The sequence below is a fragment of the Zootoca vivipara genome, chromosome 4, assembly GCF_965207765.1.
Source record: "Zootoca vivipara chromosome 4, rZooViv2.hap1.1, whole genome shotgun sequence".
NCBI classification, from domain to species: Eukaryota; Metazoa; Chordata; class Lepidosauria; order Squamata; family Lacertidae; genus Zootoca; species Zootoca vivipara.
In genome coordinates, this window is record NC_142587.1 from 30,683,550 (window position 1) to 30,702,318 (window position 18,769).

Sequence of the window (18,769 nt, forward strand, 5' to 3'; positions counted from 1 at the left end):
CTGAAGGCAGTTGATTTGTTATGCAGTGCGTATTGGTTAATATCTCTGTGTCAATACATTTAATTTCTCTCTCTCTCTCTCTTTAGCCCCCCGATATAATTCTAGTCCAGCTCCAGCTTCACCGGAACATTCCCATTCACACTATTTCCTTTAACTGTGATGATACCGGAGCGAATAAATTTTTAAATGAATTGGCCAGCGAGACAGGTGGACGGTTTCATTACTATCATATTATTTTGAGAGACCCTGATGCTCCAAAACCTTCTGAGGCAAGTATTTAGTAAAAGTTAAAATGAAGACTTTAAGATGTTTCTTTTCCACACCAAGGGGGCTGTATAATAACTTTTGATGAAATTGGTTAGTGCACAAAGTTCTTAATAGGGTCTGCATAAAACTGAAGGTTCAAAAGCATTTTTGAGAAGCAAAACAACTAAGGCCTCATCAGGAGGAGGAGCTGACAGCTTATCTCTGCCAAATCTTAGCCATTGTGGGAGAGTCCTCTGAGTCCTAATTTTCAAAGGCACTTGTGAATACTGGTGTTTGGCGCCAGATGTTGAGGGACCCTAGAATAAGATGTCTTCAGCGTGTGAATGTCAGGGGGCTGTCAGGCGAGCCCAGGTCATCCACGGGGCAGGAAAGAACTTGAGACACGAAATGCAATTAGCTATTATTCACATAAAGTAACAACACAGCAGAGTTCCTTTGGCTCGTCTCATTTAGCTGGAGATGTTGCTGAAAATGACCACTGGCCCCGCCTTTCCCCTCTAGCCTCTCACTCTGGATCCCTCCCAAGCAGACGGAGACTGAGGCAAGGGGGTGGGCTCCTTCTCCGGGCCTGTCTGGCCCATTGCTCAGCAACATGCAGGACTCTCTGTGAGCAGGGTGCCGGGGGTGGGGTGGGAAGCCAACAGGACTGGGACTGTCCTGCTGCTGGGTAGCGGGGGTAACCTCTGGCTCTGTGCTCGTCTAAGTCTGTGCTCACACTGTGATCCTCAGCCTCCTGTCCTGAAAGGGCCTCTTTCTCCTGATCCCCCTTGATTGCTCATACCTCCTGCTTCTAGCACCTCCCAGCTCATTCCTTCCTCAGTCTGCTCCCCAGTGTCCCACCACCACGATCTAGGTCTGTTTCTTCTATGTCTTCCCTGGAGGGTTCTTCAGCGGGCGGTGCCCACCACTCTTCCTCATCCAGCCAGTCCCTGTCAGTGAGCCACTGTCACTCGGTGTGCCCATCTCTTTGCCATGATCACCACTAGCCCTCTCCTTTTGGGCTCAGTCTGCACACCCCTACCCAGGAGGAGAGATCAAAGCAAGTGGAGGCCTCTGCTGCCTTTCTCATTGTGCCTTGTCATTGCTTGAAGGAAGCAGATGCACAGGCAGCAACAGCAAAGAGGATGAGTGCCCAAGGGTTTTGTGGTTATGACTTGGCAGGTGCGTCTCTGTTGCTTACCTGAGCTGAGGTGGCGGGAAGGTCAGTGCAGTGCAAATGCACTGGCAGAACCAATATGGTTTCTTACCCCTCTCCCTTCTGGTAAGCACTTACTGGGTCCCCCTATCTGATGAGCTGTTAAGCAGTGATCTCTTTGCTGGTGTGTGGGCTTTGACAGGTGTCTGATGATGCTCATCCTTGCTGTTAGCTCTGTGTAATATCCTGTGCAGATATACTGAATGAAAGGAGAAGTAGCCTTGTCACTGGAAGGATAAATAGCCTTGCTGAAGGGTGTGTGCGTGTTGATTTTAATAAGCTCCAGTATATCTACAAAGAACAAACTTGTTTATCTGCTAAAATTGGCTGCTGTCTTAAGTCGAGGGGCTTTTCTTCCATTCACTTTGGCAGTGAGCACAGCTTAAACTCTCAAGGCAAGTCCTTTTTTTTTGCTGTAGGGGCTGTGAAACAGGGATGTGGACTTCCACACTTTGTTTTATGGCTGGTAAGAGGAGGAAGGTTGCTGGAATGACAGGTTTATTTTTTTACTTCACCTTTGGGAAGTACATTAGTCATGAAATGGGAAAAAAAATAAGAAATGGATGTGTTATCAGGGTGTGGGGGATTATATATCAGCAAGATGAATGACAAATAATTCAATAATAATTCTTAGGGTGCAGTAATGGGATTTGCAGCAGAATGTATCTCCATGATCATCCATCATAGTTATGTTATTACATCAGTAGCTATAGTAAAGGATGAAGCTGAATGAACTTTCAAGCATGAGTTTTTTCCCCTTGCAGGATATCCCCCCCCCCCCGGTAATCTTAACTGGATTAGAAAATTTGGCTGGTTTTCCACCTCTACCCTTAATGAGAGGAAGTAGCCTTTCACTTAGTGTCTCATTCTCTGGTTGTATCCTGGCTAGATTACTGTAATGCATTATGTGGGGGCTGCCTTTTAAAAATGGTTCAGAAACTCCAGTCAGTGCAGAATGCAGAAGCAAGAATGGTTTGTAGGAGACCAACAATCAAAGCGTATTACACCTGTTCTGTACTGCTTACAGTGGCTGCCTATTTGTTTCTGGCGCAGTTTATAAAGTGCTGGCTTTGGCCTTTAACCCCCTCAATGGTTTGGAACCATGTTACCTGGAGGACTGCCTTATGCAGCTGTCTGAATTCTGCTCTCTTACCTGCCATTAAGAGAGACTAGGCTGAGTGATTCAGAAATGGGGCCTTTTCTGTACTGGCCCCGTATCAATTAAAGATGCTTGCCCACGAAGTGCCTGTACCCCTCCTCCCCCATGACTGCTAAAAGGACCCTCAATCTGTTTTTATTTTCATCTGTGTTTCATTATTCTTATCAATTCATGTGCCTTTCTGTGGTTTTAGTGTTAATTTTAAAGGGGTTTATTTGTAGGCTTAAATTGCTATTTTAAATTACTGTTCCATATGTTTTATCATAGGTTTTGCAAACCACCTTGTCCTGAAAGATGGGATATGGCTCTTTTAATATAACACCCCCCCCCTTCTTGGTATTATTGTGTAGATGTGGTATCTGGTTTAGAACTGGTTCGTAATTAATTCCAGTTACCGTTTTCTCATTTTGGCAGTGTAAGGATATAGATCTACTAAAGAAAGAGATTGAAAGAGGAGAAAAAGAACTGAAGACAATACATACCGTTTACAATGACAACGTATTGATGGATTTGTTTAATGGAGCGAAAGACCGTCAGGATAAGTATGTCTATATTGGGAGGGAAATATGAACGGGAAAATAAAGTGCTCATCTGCACAACACTGAGGTGGGGATGGGGAACCTGTGACCCTCCAAATATTCTTGGACTCTAGCTCCCATCAGCCCCAGCAAGCACAGCCAACATTCAGGGACAATGGAAATTGTTGTCCAACAATATCTGGGGGGCCACCAATTCCTCATCGCTACATTAAGAAATCCATTCCAGTAGGCAATATAATGTGTTCCCCTCCATATGCTGGTAAATTCCACTCCTCTCATCGCAAGGATGATTCTCTGCTGAAGGATTAACCCCAAAGCTGCTGCTCCTTTTGTGTCTGTGAGCCACCACAGCTGTGCTGAATGTGGCTTCAGTGGTGGTATGCAAATGCCTGATCTTGTTGAACCAACCAGAGAGGTCCCTGTTGCCACAAGTAGAGAACCCAAGGCTAAAGAATAAAAGAGGCTACTACAAATGGGATGATCCCCTGCAGCATCCTTTACTTTGTCGTGGAGAAGTGTTTCACCCACATACAGAAGCTGGCTGTTGTTGGTTTTGGAGCATCAAGTGCCGGGTTCATATGAGGCACACCAAGATTCAGAAACACGGCGTGGTATTCAATGCTAGTCCTACTCAGAGTAAGCCTTTTGAATTTAAGAGACACGACTAACAGATTCATTGATTTCAACAGGTATACTCTGACTAGGACCTAGTTCAGGGTTGCCCAAACTCGGCCCTCCAGCTGTCTTTGGACTACAGTTCCCGTCATCCCTGACCACTGGTCCTGCTAGCTAGGGATGATGGGAGTTGTAGTCTGAAAACAGCTGGAGACCCAAGTTTGGGGAAACCCCGACCTAGCCAAATACAATATGTGTGTTTATTTCAGGCTTCTCGTTTCTCAAAGCGGTTTCTCCCAAATATGTGGGTGTGTGTATGTGTGTGCTTGCTTCGGCGCAGGTAGTGACTTGCCTGTTTCTTAAACAGACATCGCAGGCAGCCTTTTGCTGCATCCGCAGCAACCACACACGGTGAGGGACTGAATCCCCCATCTCCAGATAGGCCATATTGGGCTTCTGAAGAGCCTGCAACGGCTTCGCCAGAACCTGGTACAGATGGACGTCAGGGTCGCTCTGAAAGTCCAACCAGAAGGAAGAAAGCCTTATACGCAGGTAAAACAGATTGTGGAGATTTCTCAGTGAAACATTTCCCATCTCTGACATCTTGAATACGAAACTTCCTCTTCCACATGGTTTAACGCCAGATGTGTGCTAGGTGCTGCACAGACCATGGAAATGCAGTCCTCTCAAAACTACGGTACATTCGAAAGACAAGACTAGCATGGAGAAAGTTCCAACTGAAGTCTAAAATCTCTCTATGTGTGTGCGTGCGTGCCAGAACTCTCTCTTATTATTTGTTTTCCAGTCTGCCTCATTATTGTGGTCCCTTCACCGAATATAAATATAATTGTGTTTTTAAAATGACACTAATATAGATATATTGAGGTGGTTCGCTGTTTTCTGTATCAGATTGCAGTGGGAATTCCTGCAGATTTGTGGAACAGCTATGAGTTGGAGGATATAGCGGTGCCAGTGCTATTTTTATGGGAAAAGAGGTGCCAGAACTCACCAAGAACACCCCTCTCGTTCTCTTAGAATGGCAATGGCGCCTACCTTAGAAGTGCTGGAACTGGGTTCCGTCAAGTTCCGGCTGGAAAAAAAACCCTGAGCGGTGGGATCTGTTCCCATCGATCCTTCCAATGGTTCTTTTGCCAACCCTCCCTTTATTAACCTGCTGTGGGGCAAAAAGAGAATCCTGCTTCTAGCTGTGTGTACTGTGTGGCATGTCCTGTTGGTTTGAAGGGGAAAGGATTTCCCTTCGCCCGCAAAGAGCTGACCTCAGTTCTCCAGTGTAGAAAGGGGTTCTGTGGATGTCAATGGGATGAGAGTCTGGAAAGTTTCCTGTAAGTTTATGGCAGGGAGACATGAAAAATCTGAAGGTAGAATGCAATTTTATAATGCTCAACAGCATCCTGATTTCTGATTATCTGAGACATCTAAAACTGGGCAAAATCAGGGTTTTGAATGAATTAGCAGTGCTATTCCTTCCGATTCGCAAGGAAACACAGTACCGTTTCTTAAGTGGGTAATTCATGTAATTTTTTGGGATAGCACCATGAATGGAGTCTTCTAGAACACCACAATCCTATTCATGTATACCAGGGGTGGCCAACTTCCAAGATGAGATCTACTCACAGAGTTAAAAACTGGCAGTGATCAACCCCCTTTTGTGTGGGGTTCAGGTCAAAGTTGTTGAGCTTTTTTTACGAAGAAAAGCCCTGGTTTTTTGGGTTCACATAAAAGTTGTTGCGCTTTAGGAAGGAGGAAAGCAACATTGAGCTTTTTTTAAGGAATGAAAGCCCTGTTTTTGGTGGTTCGGGTCATTTTAGGGGTGCAGGGCAAAGGTGTTGAGGTTTTTTTAGGGGAGCCAAAGTTTTTTAGCTTCTGGGGGGGGGCACTGATCTACTGGTGATCTACCACAGACGTCCAGTGATCTACTATCAGGTAAGTTAACATAGGATTGGACCCTGTATCTGAACTTTTCATATTTTGAACACATCATTAAAAAACAGAAACTCTGGGAGAAAAACTCCTTTGGCCTGTTATCTTTTTGGAAACTGCTGCATGGCCCTGTTCCCAAAAAAGCTTGATTTGCCCCCTTATCTTGGCATGCAAAATCAAAATGTCAAAATTCCAGCATATAGATTTTAAAGTGCGTATTCGAAGCTTATTAGTGTGGTCCCAGCTCTGCCCAGAAGCAGCTATATCTTCAACTGAGTCACATAGTGAATGGAAAAGTGTAGAGAATAAATTATGGAGGCTGTGCATTTTGTCTGTGGGGATGTTTCCAGCGCAGTTCATGCCTAAAGGGCTGGAGGCACTAAAAAGTTCTTTTGCTTTTCAGAATCTCAGCAGACTTCTGGTTTGTTATTAAGTTGCTTGTGTGTGTTTGTGAACATCTTTCTGCAGAACAAACAAGGAGTAGCCTGCTTAGGACACAACGTCATGCAGGAAAGCCTGAACAAAGTCCAAGTGAAAGAGGATCTCCCGAAAGAAAAAGTAAGCTGTGGCCCTTTTTATTAATGCTTAGGCCACCATTTGTTTCTGCATGCCTTAGCCCCGTCCATGGAATATCCAGTTAACTGAATATTGAACTGCACTCTGTGCTCCTGAGAGAACGAAACCCTCTCCTCCTCCATCATCTAGTGGGTCCTGAGGCCACTGCAGTTATGCATGGGGGAAGCTGTATAGAAGCCATGTTTCATTCCTCTGAGCCAGCAGTGGGGAACTTTTTTGGCCTGCTGGGCCAGATCTTTATCTCTACTCCTGCCCCCTGTGGACCAACTTGGACAGGTTGGTGGGATTGCCCCCTGTCAAATAATCCAATATCCCATGAAAAACACCCGTCATGTGGCACTTACCCTTATGGGGGAAAGCCCATGGAATCTTTCTTTCTAAGAGCAGGTGGGCAAGGCATCATTTTAATTGCCTCTGGGGGAGGGAAGGATTAAAGCTTAAATAGTGAACCTTCTCTCTCGTGTACAGTGTTTTTTTTTTGTTAAGATAGAGTCCTCCTGTGCTCAGTATTCACTTCTGTTTTTTGTTTTCTTTTAAAGCTAGCAGTGCTGCTGCCTGCTGTGCATTTAATGTAACGTTAACAGTGGGTGGCGGGCTGCTTTCATGCTGTCAGGAAAAACAAGGGCTAGAATGTTGTTGGGTGTGTCTTTGGTGTTTTGTGTTTGGCTGCCCCTCCCTGGTGAGCCAGTCATGGCTGCAGAGAGAAGGCTGCAAGTGTCGTCCCACCCGCCCAAATTCCAGAATAGCCTAACCCATTCCATCAGCTCGCTGGGCTGGACCTGGGACCTGGCGCTGTCACCTAGGCAGAGCAGCCAGGTTTTGGCCCTGTTGGTGTGGCTGTCTCAAGAACCTTCCAACTTTCTGGCTTTCCCATCTATTCTTTGGCCTGCCTGTGCCTCACCCTTTCCCTTCTAACTTTCATCTCGGTTCGTTTGGGGCTGTACATTTAAGGCGGAATCATGCCACTTTAAATTGTAGCTCTGTGGGGGGAATAGGGGGTCTTCTAATGACTCTCAGCACCCTTGACCAACTACAGTTCTCAGGATCCTTTGGGGGAAGCCACGACTGTTTAAAGTGGTATGATACTGCATTAAATGCATAGTGCAGATGGGGCCTTATACTCTAGGAAACCCTGTGCTCCTGACTGTTCGTCCCCCAGTACTGCCACATTTGAAATAACACAATAATCTTGTTTTTAAGTGCCCGCTGCAGTGAAGACACAAGATAGAAAGATAGATAAAGAGTAAGTAGATTTGATGAACTTGGTGGTTTTTTTTGGAGGGGGAAAGGGTATTTCTGAATGGGTTTCAGTGTCTCATTTATTTTCTCCCTCTGTCTTTTAAAAAGCCCTTTAGATATCCCTTCCTCTAAGTGGCTGAAGACTCATGGTTTGGTTGCTAGGCGACTCACCATAATGGATGCTTTGGCCCCGACAGCTGTTCCTCGCACAACCAAATACATTCCTATTCTAGACAAACATGTTGTTTCAAGAGTATTTGATGATGTAAGTCTCTTAGTTGTTTCTGGGGAAATTCCACATTAACAGTGTGACTCTGAATGAAGCAAGGATTCAGGTTGTGTTGAGTATGTTCCCATTTTGATATCTGGGACTGTTGACCGGGGGGGGGGGGGTAAGAGAGCGTCCAGAAATATTTCACTGTAAACCCTTTAATTGCAAGGATATTTTCATGTATCCTTTAATTGCAAGGATATGCAATTTATGCATAAAACCCTTTAATTGCAAGGATATTTTCATATTTTCATGTATATGTTCCTGTATCTGAAGAAGTGTGCATGCACACGATAGCTCATACCAAAATATAAACTTAGTTGGTCTTTAAGGTGCTACTGAAGGAATTTTTTTATTTTGCTTCATTTCCTTCGTAATCCTATATTTCTCGCCATTCTTACCTCTTTTGTGCTGTTCCTCCTATCTGGATCAAGTCACATGTGTGATCCCAGCCAATTGAGGATCATTTAGTCAATTGCGTGATGTCAAGATGCTATGCAGCCAATCAAATGTGACTACCTGGGGGCATATGAAGTCAGTTAGGAGAGAAGATGAATTTTTTAAGGCATTGCTAATAGTCTCATTGGGTGCTTTAGCTGAGATTCCTACATTGGGTCCCTTCCAACTCTATGATTCTATGCTTTGTCTAATCCTCTTTTAAAGCCACCCTGATACCGTGTGAGTTTTCAGTGTATGTACCTGAAATAAACAACAGTTTTAGGAAAGGGATTAGTCGCTGACAAAAGTTTACATTAATTTCTGCTTTGGATTAATGCTGTTTCTGTGCCAACCTCCCACAAAGTTTCACGGCCCCATTTTGAGGGCAAGGGCACGGGAGTGAAATGAATCAATGCTTCAGCTAGCATGTCTGACATCTGTGTGCCGCTGGCCATCATCCTCTCCCCCCCCCTCCCGAAATTTCAAGGGGCATTCTGTGGGGGGGGAATGGTTGCCCTCTGGCTACTAGAGATAAGCTGGGGGTGGAGTGCTAGTGACTTTTGCAGCTCCACCAGTGAAATTCACCTCTGCCCTCACAATTCCACAGTTTCTCACACACCTTTTTGTAGTCAACACCCCTCTGTTGTTGTTGTTGTTGTTGTTGTTGTTGTTGTTGTTGTTGTTGTTGTTGTTGTGCCCGTTTCCCAGTCTAGGATTCATTTCATTGCATTCCCTCCTTTTTTTTTACCAATAGGTGGCAGTGTACTAACACCTTGTGTTCAAACACTGACTCTGGGTCACAGATCACTTAGGCTGCATGCGAAACCTCTGGCACGCCAATATTTTGCACTTGGTGAGACAGCTTGGAAAAGAGGACTGAGCTCTGTGGGACCCCTGAATTCTTGAAGCTTCAGTGTGGTTTCTAAATTGATTTGTGCGATTTAAGCTGCCTTTGTGACGTTCTCTTAGGCTGTTGCTGTGCAAATGGTTAAGCGGCAGGGGCTGAAGTGCCTTCCATTTGGTTAGCTTTATTCTTTATCTGGGCACCACATTCATCTAGCGGCTGCCCCTTACAGAAATCTAGTAGATATGGCACAGAGGGAATATGGAGGGAAGAGGAAAAATAAGCACACAGAGACACCGGTTGAGACATAATAGTTACAATGAGCTTGTAGAGTGAGCTCCTGCTTTAATTTTGCTATGGTATGTTAATGTGGGGTGGTAATAAACCCAGCAGTACACAGAAGTTAGCCCACTGTTATTGTATGAATCACAGAGACACCTTGGCAGCATTTTGGTAGTGTTTTAGATTTCCCATGAGGTCTTCAGTAGACGGCCTCCTCTGGGTGCCCTCACCATCTGATTGTGAGGTGAGTCAAATGCGACTGTCCCCAGAGAGAATCATAGAGTTGTAGAGTTGGAAGGAATCCTGAGAATCATCTAGTCCAACCTTCTGCAGTGCAGGAATATGCAGCTGTCCCATACGGGGATCGAACTTGCAACCTTGGCATTATCAGCACCATGCTCAAACCAACTGAGCTATCCAGGCCGAGGTCTGCTTGGTGCCTACTTTGTTTTCATGTCAGCCCTTGCGAAAGGCTTCTTTACTGTTTGAAGCTGCTTGGATTTTACTGTTTTATTTCTTGTTGGCTTATAGTTATTTTTAGCTAAATTGTAATTTGTTAACTGCCTTTTTCTATTGTAATCCCCCGCCCTTCCCCCTGGAAGTGTACCTATAATTGCTAGGTAAACAATCACATGTCTTGGGGATTTGTGGGCTAATCACATTCAAAGCTTTGTTTTTGTTCCCCACTTAGCCAGGTTAGACTCAATACATTATATGGCTGTGCATGCTTCAACATTTGACAGTGAAAAGTTTCGAAGGCCTGATCCTGTGTTTCTGCGGCAGGTTCTCCCCTTTGCCCATGTGAGCAACAATAAGAAATATGTCACGCTGATCAATCCTCAAGCAGTGGATCTTGATGCTTATAAGAAGAAGTTGCAAGAAGCAATCAAAGTGTATGAAAGGCAAGTCTACTCTTGCACACACACAGTATTTTTATTAATTGACATTTTCAAGACCAGGACATAAATAAATGCAACATGCAAGATACATTTGGCCATTAATATTTATTAATACTCCATTGGTTATTCATAGAGTTGATTTTAGGCTTTTGGAAATAATGCATTTATCTTCCTCAAAGTTTTTAACTTGCTTTTCAAGACAGAAATGTGTTTTCTGCTCTGCTCTGGGATTGGTTGGCATTTTTGGGGAACACAACTGTACGATTTGCATTCCTTCAGCTGTAAAATAGCATTAAATATTTGAAACAGTTACTGTTTTCCCTATGGGACTTCTCCAAGCTGGAATATCAAGAGGACAAATTTCAATATGGAGCTGTTTGCAAATGACCGAGCAATAACTCTAAATGTCTCTCACAGCAGCTGTTCAGGCTTGTCTATTACGCCACGAATGGTACAATATATTTCTGCAGATTGAATTTGCAGGGTTTGAAGCGCAAGTTTCTGAATCGCGATAGGTCAAACTTTTATTTGACGCCTGCCAAATTGTCCAAATTGTCTGTGCACGGAAAAGCTTTAATGAAGAAGGATGCATGACATTAAGTTGTCCTCCTTGATAAATAACCCAAGCACTATTAGCATGATATTTAGCTGAAGCAAAAAATGGCAGTAACAATAATGCCATTCCTTCCAGAAAGCAAGAGAATATTTTCTGCTGGGCAGAGAATGGCACCCCGCCCCCGAAACAAAGAGGTCTTAAAGCTACAGTGAATTATTGTTTGGAATAATCACAGGCATAAGAAAAGGAGCAGGTGGCTAACAGACAGCAACATGTGCCCTTCAGAAATAAATATCCCGACGCTGTCAGATTTTATGCCTGTGAATAAATTAGGGAATCTGAGTATGTGACACAAAAATTATCCTGGAATACTTCATTATACTCTGGAATGCACAAATGCCCTTGGCATGCTGTCGTAGCTCTGGCCCCTGACTGCCAAAAGGACGCACCTGTGGTTCATAGAGAGACGGCGTTGGTTCAGGATTGCTGCCAAATTCCACCCGGGGAAGCTGTGCCGCACCTGAGGGCTCTTCACCAGATCCGTTTCATAGGAACAGACCCAGAAGCTGCCATTCTGCAGGCTGCAGTCCTCTTGGTATCCTTTTTTTTACCACAGGGATGGAGAACACCTGCGGCCTTCCAGATGCTGCTGGACTCCGCTCCCATCAGCCAACAGCCAGGAATTGTGGGAGTTGTAGTTCAGCAGCATACGGAGGGGGCACAGGTTCCGCATGCCTGCTTTACCGAAACTGTTGAATGATTAGATTTGTTGGTTTACCTACAAGGTGGCACTTAATTGTTTCAGCAGGTCTTCAGTAGAAAACCACCACATATCCGTATTAGCGGAGTAGTAGCTTTAGCGGAGTAGTAGTAGCGGAGTAGTAGGGACCCAGGTGGCGCTGTGGTTAAACCACTGAGCCTAGGGCTTGCTGATCAGAAGGTCAGCGGTTCGAATCCCTGTGACGGGGTGAGCTCCCGTTGCTTGGTCCCAGCTCCTGCCAACCTAGCAGTTCGAAAGCACATCAAAATGCAAGTAGATAAATAGGAACCGCTACAGCGGGAAGGTAAACGGCGTTTCCATGTGCTGCTCTGGTTTGCCAGAAGCGGCTTTGTCATGCTGGCCACATGACCTGGAAGCTGTACGCCGGCTCCCTCGGCCAATAATGCGAGATGAGCGCGCAACCCCAGAGTCGGTCACGACTGGACCTAATGGTCAGGGGTCCCTTTACCTTTAGCTTGCTACCAGACTGATAAAATCAAAAGGAAAATCCATGGCTCAGTAGGAGAGCATATGCATTGCAAGTTCAGTTCCTGGTATGTCCAGTTAAATGGCCAAGTAGGAGATGATGGGAAAGACCACTGTCTGAGACCCTGGAAAGCCCCCCACCCCAGCTTCAGCTCCCTGAGGGTCAATTGTCCCACTAGAATGAGATTCCTTTCCCCTCCACACCCCCATGCATGTGTAGAAGCACCTTTGGATTGCATAGGATACCTGTAGACCAAGCCATTGTGTGTTATACGTGAAGCCAGCATCAATCCTGACCGGCTAATGTTTTATCAGCTGTGTGGCTTGTTTATATTACTCTGTGCTGGATGGAACTCCCAATGGAACACCATTGTGCAGGCTACAATGGGAATTCACCTGCATTCTTCCATGTTCCTGGTTGTGTCACATTGTTACTGTGAAAAGCAATGTTTTCCTGTTGCCTTTGTTTTCAGAGGATGATTTTGAATTTCACAGTTGGTCGATGAGGTCAGTTTGACACTTCTTTTTTAAGGCCTCTCAGAGTACAAATTTGCCACAGATCTCCCTCCCCTATTTCTAAAAGAATGGAGTGTTCCGTTTTATTTAATCTCGTTAAGTGCACTTAACTGCGCTCTGAGAAACTGTTGTGTTTTCATTAACAGGCGACTTGATCAGATTATTTGGAGAGCGTTACCTCAGGAGGAAAAAGACAAGTAAGATGCTGACTTCTTACTTTCCAGCTCAGGACTTTATTTTTATTTTTTTAAAAAAAAGTATAGATGGAATGGGAGCCACTGTTTCATTTCTCCGTTGGAAGTGCACCTTGGGTTTTAGGCATTTTATCTGATGCTTTTTAAAAATCATCTCTGTAGTGCCGGGGGGGGGGGCTTTTCTGTTGAGGGCCACAGTCCCATAGGGAAAGTCTGTCAGCGGCCATATGCCAGTGATGGGTGGGGTGGGGCTGGAGGTAAAAGTGGGTGGGGCACCCCCTTTTTCTGTCATCTCCTTTTGACTTATCTTAACCCCCCCCCCGCTATCTTCATGAAACTTCACTGAGGGTTGCAGGTTGTCCCCCCCCCCCCCGGTCTGAACTCTAGTGGCTCCAAAATCCATAAGGGGTTGTCAGACCCTCCAAGTGCCCCTATTTTCAAGGGAAAGTCCCAGATTTACAGAAGCCGTCCCGCTTTCTGATTTGATCCTGGAAAGTCCTGCTTTTCCTCGGGACGTCCCTCTTTTCGTGTATGAAATGAAAGCAACCCTGTATAGGGAAGGGTTTTTTTAAAAAATGTTTAATGTTTTGTTACGTTTTTATGTATGTTGGAAGCCACCCAGAGTGGCTAGGGCAACCCAGTCAGATGGGCGGGGTGTTATTCTTATGGAATAGGATGTCCCTATTCTCACTGGAGAAATGTTGGAGGGTATTGATTGTGGCTAATATGAAATGATACAGAAGCCATGTCATATTTTTCATCACTTGATGCTGCATCTCCTTGAGGGTGAGGATGCCTCTCTCGTGACTGGGCACATAAGAAGTATATCCAGCCTGTACCATTAGGCTAATATGTTTAATTTTGCAAAGTTCTAGCCTAATTCACATGTATTAATTAACACAGGGAAACCCAGGAGCTGTTTAGTCCATGCTTACGTAATGAGTCCATTCATAGTTGATTTGTTGGAGCAAGTGGAACCCTATTGGGCCCTTCTGTCACCTGACCCTTGCTGAGTTGGTAGCTGTGGTACTTCCTTTTCTCGCAGTGTATTGAGAGCAGGTCTGCCACTCCTTCCTTCAGCAACTCCCGTAATAATGCTCTAGCTGCTAGAATACCCTATTTTGAGAACCCTGGAGCCATTACAGGCAGGATGTTATACACTGGAGGTGTTTTGCTCCCCAGTGCAACCTAGCTACAGCTCCTGCACCAAGCTCAAGGGTACCCCACATAGACTGCATGACAGTAATCCAAAACTTGAGGGTATCAATGCCTGGACAACTGGGCTCACGCTATTCTGGTCCAGGAATGGCTGTAGCTGTCTTACCAGCCGAAGTTGGTAAAAGGAACTCCTAGCCACTGAGGACACCTTAGCCTCTGGTGACAGAGCTGAATCATGGAGCAGTCCCAGACTACACTCCTGTTCCTTCAAGGAGAGTTCGACCCCATCCAGGGCAGCCAACTTACCTACTTCCCAGACCCGGGAAACACTCACCCACAGAGCTCTGTCTTGCCAGAACTCAGACTCAGTTTATTAGTCCTCGTCCAACCCACCGATGAATGGTTTTCTCATAGTACCACAGTATGATCAAAATGAAGATAAGTCCTACCTTACTTGATTGGAAAAGAAGGTCTGCTTAGTCGAGCATTCTGCTCCATGAAGCAGCCACACTTACCGGTATTATTCTGGCAGTTTGCAAATAGGACATGAAGGGAAGAGCCTTTCTTTGTCCCCAGCAGCTGGAATGCTAATGTATACTGTGCTTGTGTAGGTATTGGTTTTTTGCTTACATCATGGAACCCAAGGCAGTTCTCAGGTGACCTTCCATCCAAGCACTGACCAGGCCCAGACCTGTTTAGCTTCAGCAGGGTAGAAGTCTTAAGTGCCTTCAGATTGTACCCTGGGAGGTTCCATTTGCCTGTCATGGCTAAGAGCCCCTTGTTGACCTCTATGAATTTGCCATCATTTTTCGTCGTGGGGGCTCCATGCTTTTAACAACAGCATAAAACAGCCAAGTTCAATAGTTGCAACTTTCCCTATCACCATACTTCCCAAGCCGGGAAGCCTCCAGAAATCAAAGTGAAGTTGTCTAGAGGAGGCTGCTCCTTGTTCTTCCTTAGTGGCGTAGGAGAGCCGGAAAACAAAAATCGCACCTGGCAACCAATGTGCCCCTTTGGTTTCAGAAAGTACATGGGTAGACAAGTCTATAAAGCCCAGGATGCAAGTTTTCACACCCCTCTAGCGGCTATGGTGGCTCATTGACCAGAAGCAATGTATTTTGGATTAACTCATCAAGTGTATACTCGATTCTGACCAAACTTAAGCCTCCTGATGTCTATTGTAAACTCTTCAACTGGTTGTTCATGACACTGACAACGTACATAAACTCTTGGTATGTCGCATCAGAGTGAAAGTACTGTTTTCGCTTCTAGGTTTGAACAGGACAAGCCGGTCTCGTATGTAGAACGCAAGGAATCTTTGCTCCAGGCCTTAGAAAATGCGAGTTGGCCCATTGCCTACGAAGAGGTGATGTTGTTGGAAGACGAGATTCTGACAGGATTAACGTATGAACAGCAGGCCATTGAACTTAAAGAAGCTTCCAAAGAAGAACCCCAGAGAATCTGTCCCCTTCGCATCTGCCCTGCTAAACACGTAGGTGGTATTTCATTACTTATTTATTTGCGGGGTTTTTTTTTTACAAGAAATGGACAAGGCAGCTTGCTATATATATATATATATATATATATGTAAAATGCAAGAAAGAAACACAATCTTAGGGACAAACTGAAAAGCCAAAGTCAAGTACGTACATTTTAAAAGAGCAGTAGAGTACACACTTCATTAGCAATGCCACCAGCATAGTTTTCAAGCATAATAATAATTATTATAATAATTATTTATTATTTATCCCCCACCCATTTGGCTGAGTGTCTCCAGCCACTCTGGACGGCTCCCAATTGAATATTAAAACAATACAGCATTAAATACTAAAAGCTTCCCTAAACAGGGCTGCCTTGTTGAAAATACTTGGGTTTGAAAATACTTGGGTTTTTAAGGTTTGCGATAGCTTTGTTTGGCATGTTTTGTGCATGTATGGAAATAAAAGATGGAAAGGAAATGATATAGCACGACTTTGTCATGAAGGAAAAGAAATAGATACCTTTTCTTGAAAAGAAACCTTTAAAATTTAACCATGGTGACCTCCAAAGGTCACCAAATAAGCTTTGGGCTTCACTGGGTATTTGAACCCAGGTTTCCTCATGCAGAACATTACATCCAGCAGCAACAGCAGATGGGCACTGGGTTGCCACTTTGTGCCCTATCATAGAATCATAGAATCATAGAGTTGGAAGAGACCACAAGGGCCATCCAGTCCAACCCCCTGCCAAGCATAGAATCCTAGAGTTGGAAGGGACCTTGAAGGTTGTGCAGCTCAGCGCAGGATCTACAATGCAGGATGCAGTTTGAACCATCCAGCCTATCCATCCAGCCATTGTTTAAATACCTTCTGGGAATGAAAGTCCACCACTTCCTTCTATTTGAATTCTCTGGTTTAATAAGCCAGCTTCGTAACCCATGGTTATGAAACTAACCAGGGTTCAGGGGCGTAGCCAGGATCAAAACTAGGGGGGGGCAAGCCATGGTCGTTCAGGGGCGGGGCCAAGGCACAGAAGGGGAGGGGCCACAAAGTGGGCGGGGCTAAAGGGCCAACGGGCCTGATGACATCGTGGCGGTGGCAGCAGCGGCCACCTTGTGCTTCTGGGGCTGGTAGCGTTGGCGGCTACCCTGCTTGGCTGGAAAGGACGGGAGGGTCGGGCAGGCGAGAGGGGGTGGCAGGGCGGGCGAGGGCGAGGCAAGACACGGCCGCAGCCACGACGGCTCCGAGGCGTTGCTGCATATCAGCATAATATTTCAACCATGGTTCAAGCCCCACCTTAGGAAAAAAATCCTGCATTGCAGGGGGTTGGACTAGATGACCCTTGTGGTCCCTTCCGACTACAATTCTATGATTCTATTGATATATTACCATAGCATATGCATCATTCTGCTTTCTTTAATTGTCCTACTCCTAGGCATAGCATCCAACTCCTAGAGGCCTAGGTGCCCCCCCCAATTACTGGTAAATACCGTATTTGAAAGAGTCATCCCCCCATGTTGATGGGCTTTCTATGTGGGGCTTATCTGCCCCCCCGTATTTTATTAAGGATGGAAGAGGGAGGGAAGGAAGGAAGAAATAGAGAGATAACTCATATTTGTGGGTGTCTCTGGATGACGCTGTGATGCTGGAACTCTGCAGCAAGAGGACAGGAGGGTCGGGCAGGCGAGAGGGGGTGGAAGGGCGGGCGAGGGCGGGGCAAGGCATGGCCGCAGCTACGACAGCTCCGAGGCGTTGCTGCATATCAGCATAATATTTCAACCATGGTTCAAGCCCCACCTTAGGGAAAAAAATCCTGCATTGCAGCGGGTTGGACTAGATGACCCTTGTGGTCCCTTCCGACTACAATTCTACGATTCTATTGATATATTACCATACCATATGCATCGTTCTGCTTTCTTGAATTGTCCTACTCCTAGGCATAGCAGCCAACTCCTAGAGGCCTAGGTGCCTCTCCCCCCCCCCCAATTACTGGTAAATACCGTATTTGAAAGAGTCATCCCCCATGTTGATGGGCTTTCTATGTGGGGCTTATCTGCCCCCCCTTATTTTATTAAGGATGGAAGAGGGAGGGAAGGAAGGAAGAAATAGAGAGAGGGATAACTCATATTTGTGGGTGCCTCTGGGTGACGCTGTGATGCTGGAACTCTGCATGTACAGGAGCCTTGTAAGCAGCTTTCTCTCTGCTTGATTTACAGCAGGCACGTCCAACAGGTAGATTGTGATCTACCAGTAGATCACTGGATGTCTGTGGTAGATCACTGGTAGGTCACTGGCACCCCTAAAAAAAGCTCACCCAAAATTTTCCTCCTCCCTCAAAAAAATTGAACTATGACCTGAAGCCCTAAACAAAAATGGGCCTCCCTCCCTCCTAAAAGAAGCTCAACAAGTTTGACCTAAACCCCCCAAAACAGGGCTTCCCTTCCTTTAAAAAAAAACTCAACAGCTTTGACCTGAACCCCCCAAAAGGGGGTAGATCACCCCCAGTTTTAAACTCTGAGTAGATCAGAGTCTCTTGGGAGGTGGCCACCCCTGATTTACAGTATACAGATGCAGGAGGAGGGGCAGACTGGAACACCAATGCTTTTTATAAACATCACTGTGTCTGTCAAAGCTACAGCCCCCCCCCTTTCTTATTCACTTCCTTTTAGCCTTGCAGAGCCACCTTAGTCAAATTGAATCCTCTGAGTCTGCACCCTCATTAAATCGCCAATAGAACTCATAATGCTCCTGAATGCTCATTAACAAGTCCCACTTAAGAACAATAGGGTGAAATGGTCAGCTATCAAATCTTGCCTGGGGATATATGCTCCATTGTCTTAACTGCTTAACTACTGGTAGCCACTTTGCTTTATTTATTTGATGTGTTTTTGTTACTGCTGTGTCCCCCCCCCCCAGCAAGCGGAGACTTAGCTGCTCTTGCTAAAGCAAAGCCTTTTCCACTTCAGTTTTTGGAGGGGAAAAGTGCTGGTTATGGTCTGTAAAATACATTAATTTTTTTGCTTCTAGGGCGGGGGCAGCTGCCCCCTCCTGCCCCCCCTGCCTACACCCATGCCAGGGTTGGCTTCTTATGAAGATGATCAGAGCTTGTTTTCAACCAAGAGCCATGGCTCTAATCTGGGGTTCAGTAAACCTGGAGTGGAAGTAGGCAGAGGTTCTCCTCAGCCACGTGGGAGGAGGTGAGAAAATGCAATCCCAGAACTTTGTTTGGGCTTGTTGCAGCTCATCCCTATAGTGCCAAACCATGGTTTACTCTGGTGAGTGAATGCAGCATCTGAGAATGCGTTACACTCAAACCTCGGTTTACGTCTACCTCTGTTTGTGACTGCTTCGGCGAG

At 45.5% G+C, this 18,769-nt stretch overlaps 1 protein-coding gene across 3 annotated transcripts in view; it reads left to right on the forward strand.

Moving 5' to 3' along the window:
• VWA3B (von Willebrand factor A domain containing 3B) overlaps positions 1 to 18,769 on the forward strand; it is a 73,464-nt gene that overhangs the window by 31,557 nt on the left and 23,138 nt on the right. For all 3 annotated transcript variants that reach the window (XM_088667669.1, XM_088667671.1, XM_088667670.1), the window contains 9 exons: positions 87 to 269; positions 3,036 to 3,163; positions 4,143 to 4,327; positions 6,185 to 6,274; positions 7,493 to 7,535; positions 7,640 to 7,796; positions 10,150 to 10,268; positions 12,730 to 12,780; positions 15,208 to 15,427. In XM_088667669.1, coding sequence (XP_088523795.1) covers positions 87 to 269; positions 3,036 to 3,163; positions 4,143 to 4,327; positions 6,185 to 6,274; positions 7,493 to 7,535; positions 7,640 to 7,796; positions 10,150 to 10,268; positions 12,730 to 12,780; positions 15,208 to 15,427 — 1,176 coding nt within the window. The remainder of the gene's footprint in view (positions 1 to 86; positions 270 to 3,035; positions 3,164 to 4,142; positions 4,328 to 6,184; positions 6,275 to 7,492; positions 7,536 to 7,639; positions 7,797 to 10,149; positions 10,269 to 12,729; positions 12,781 to 15,207; positions 15,428 to 18,769) is intronic.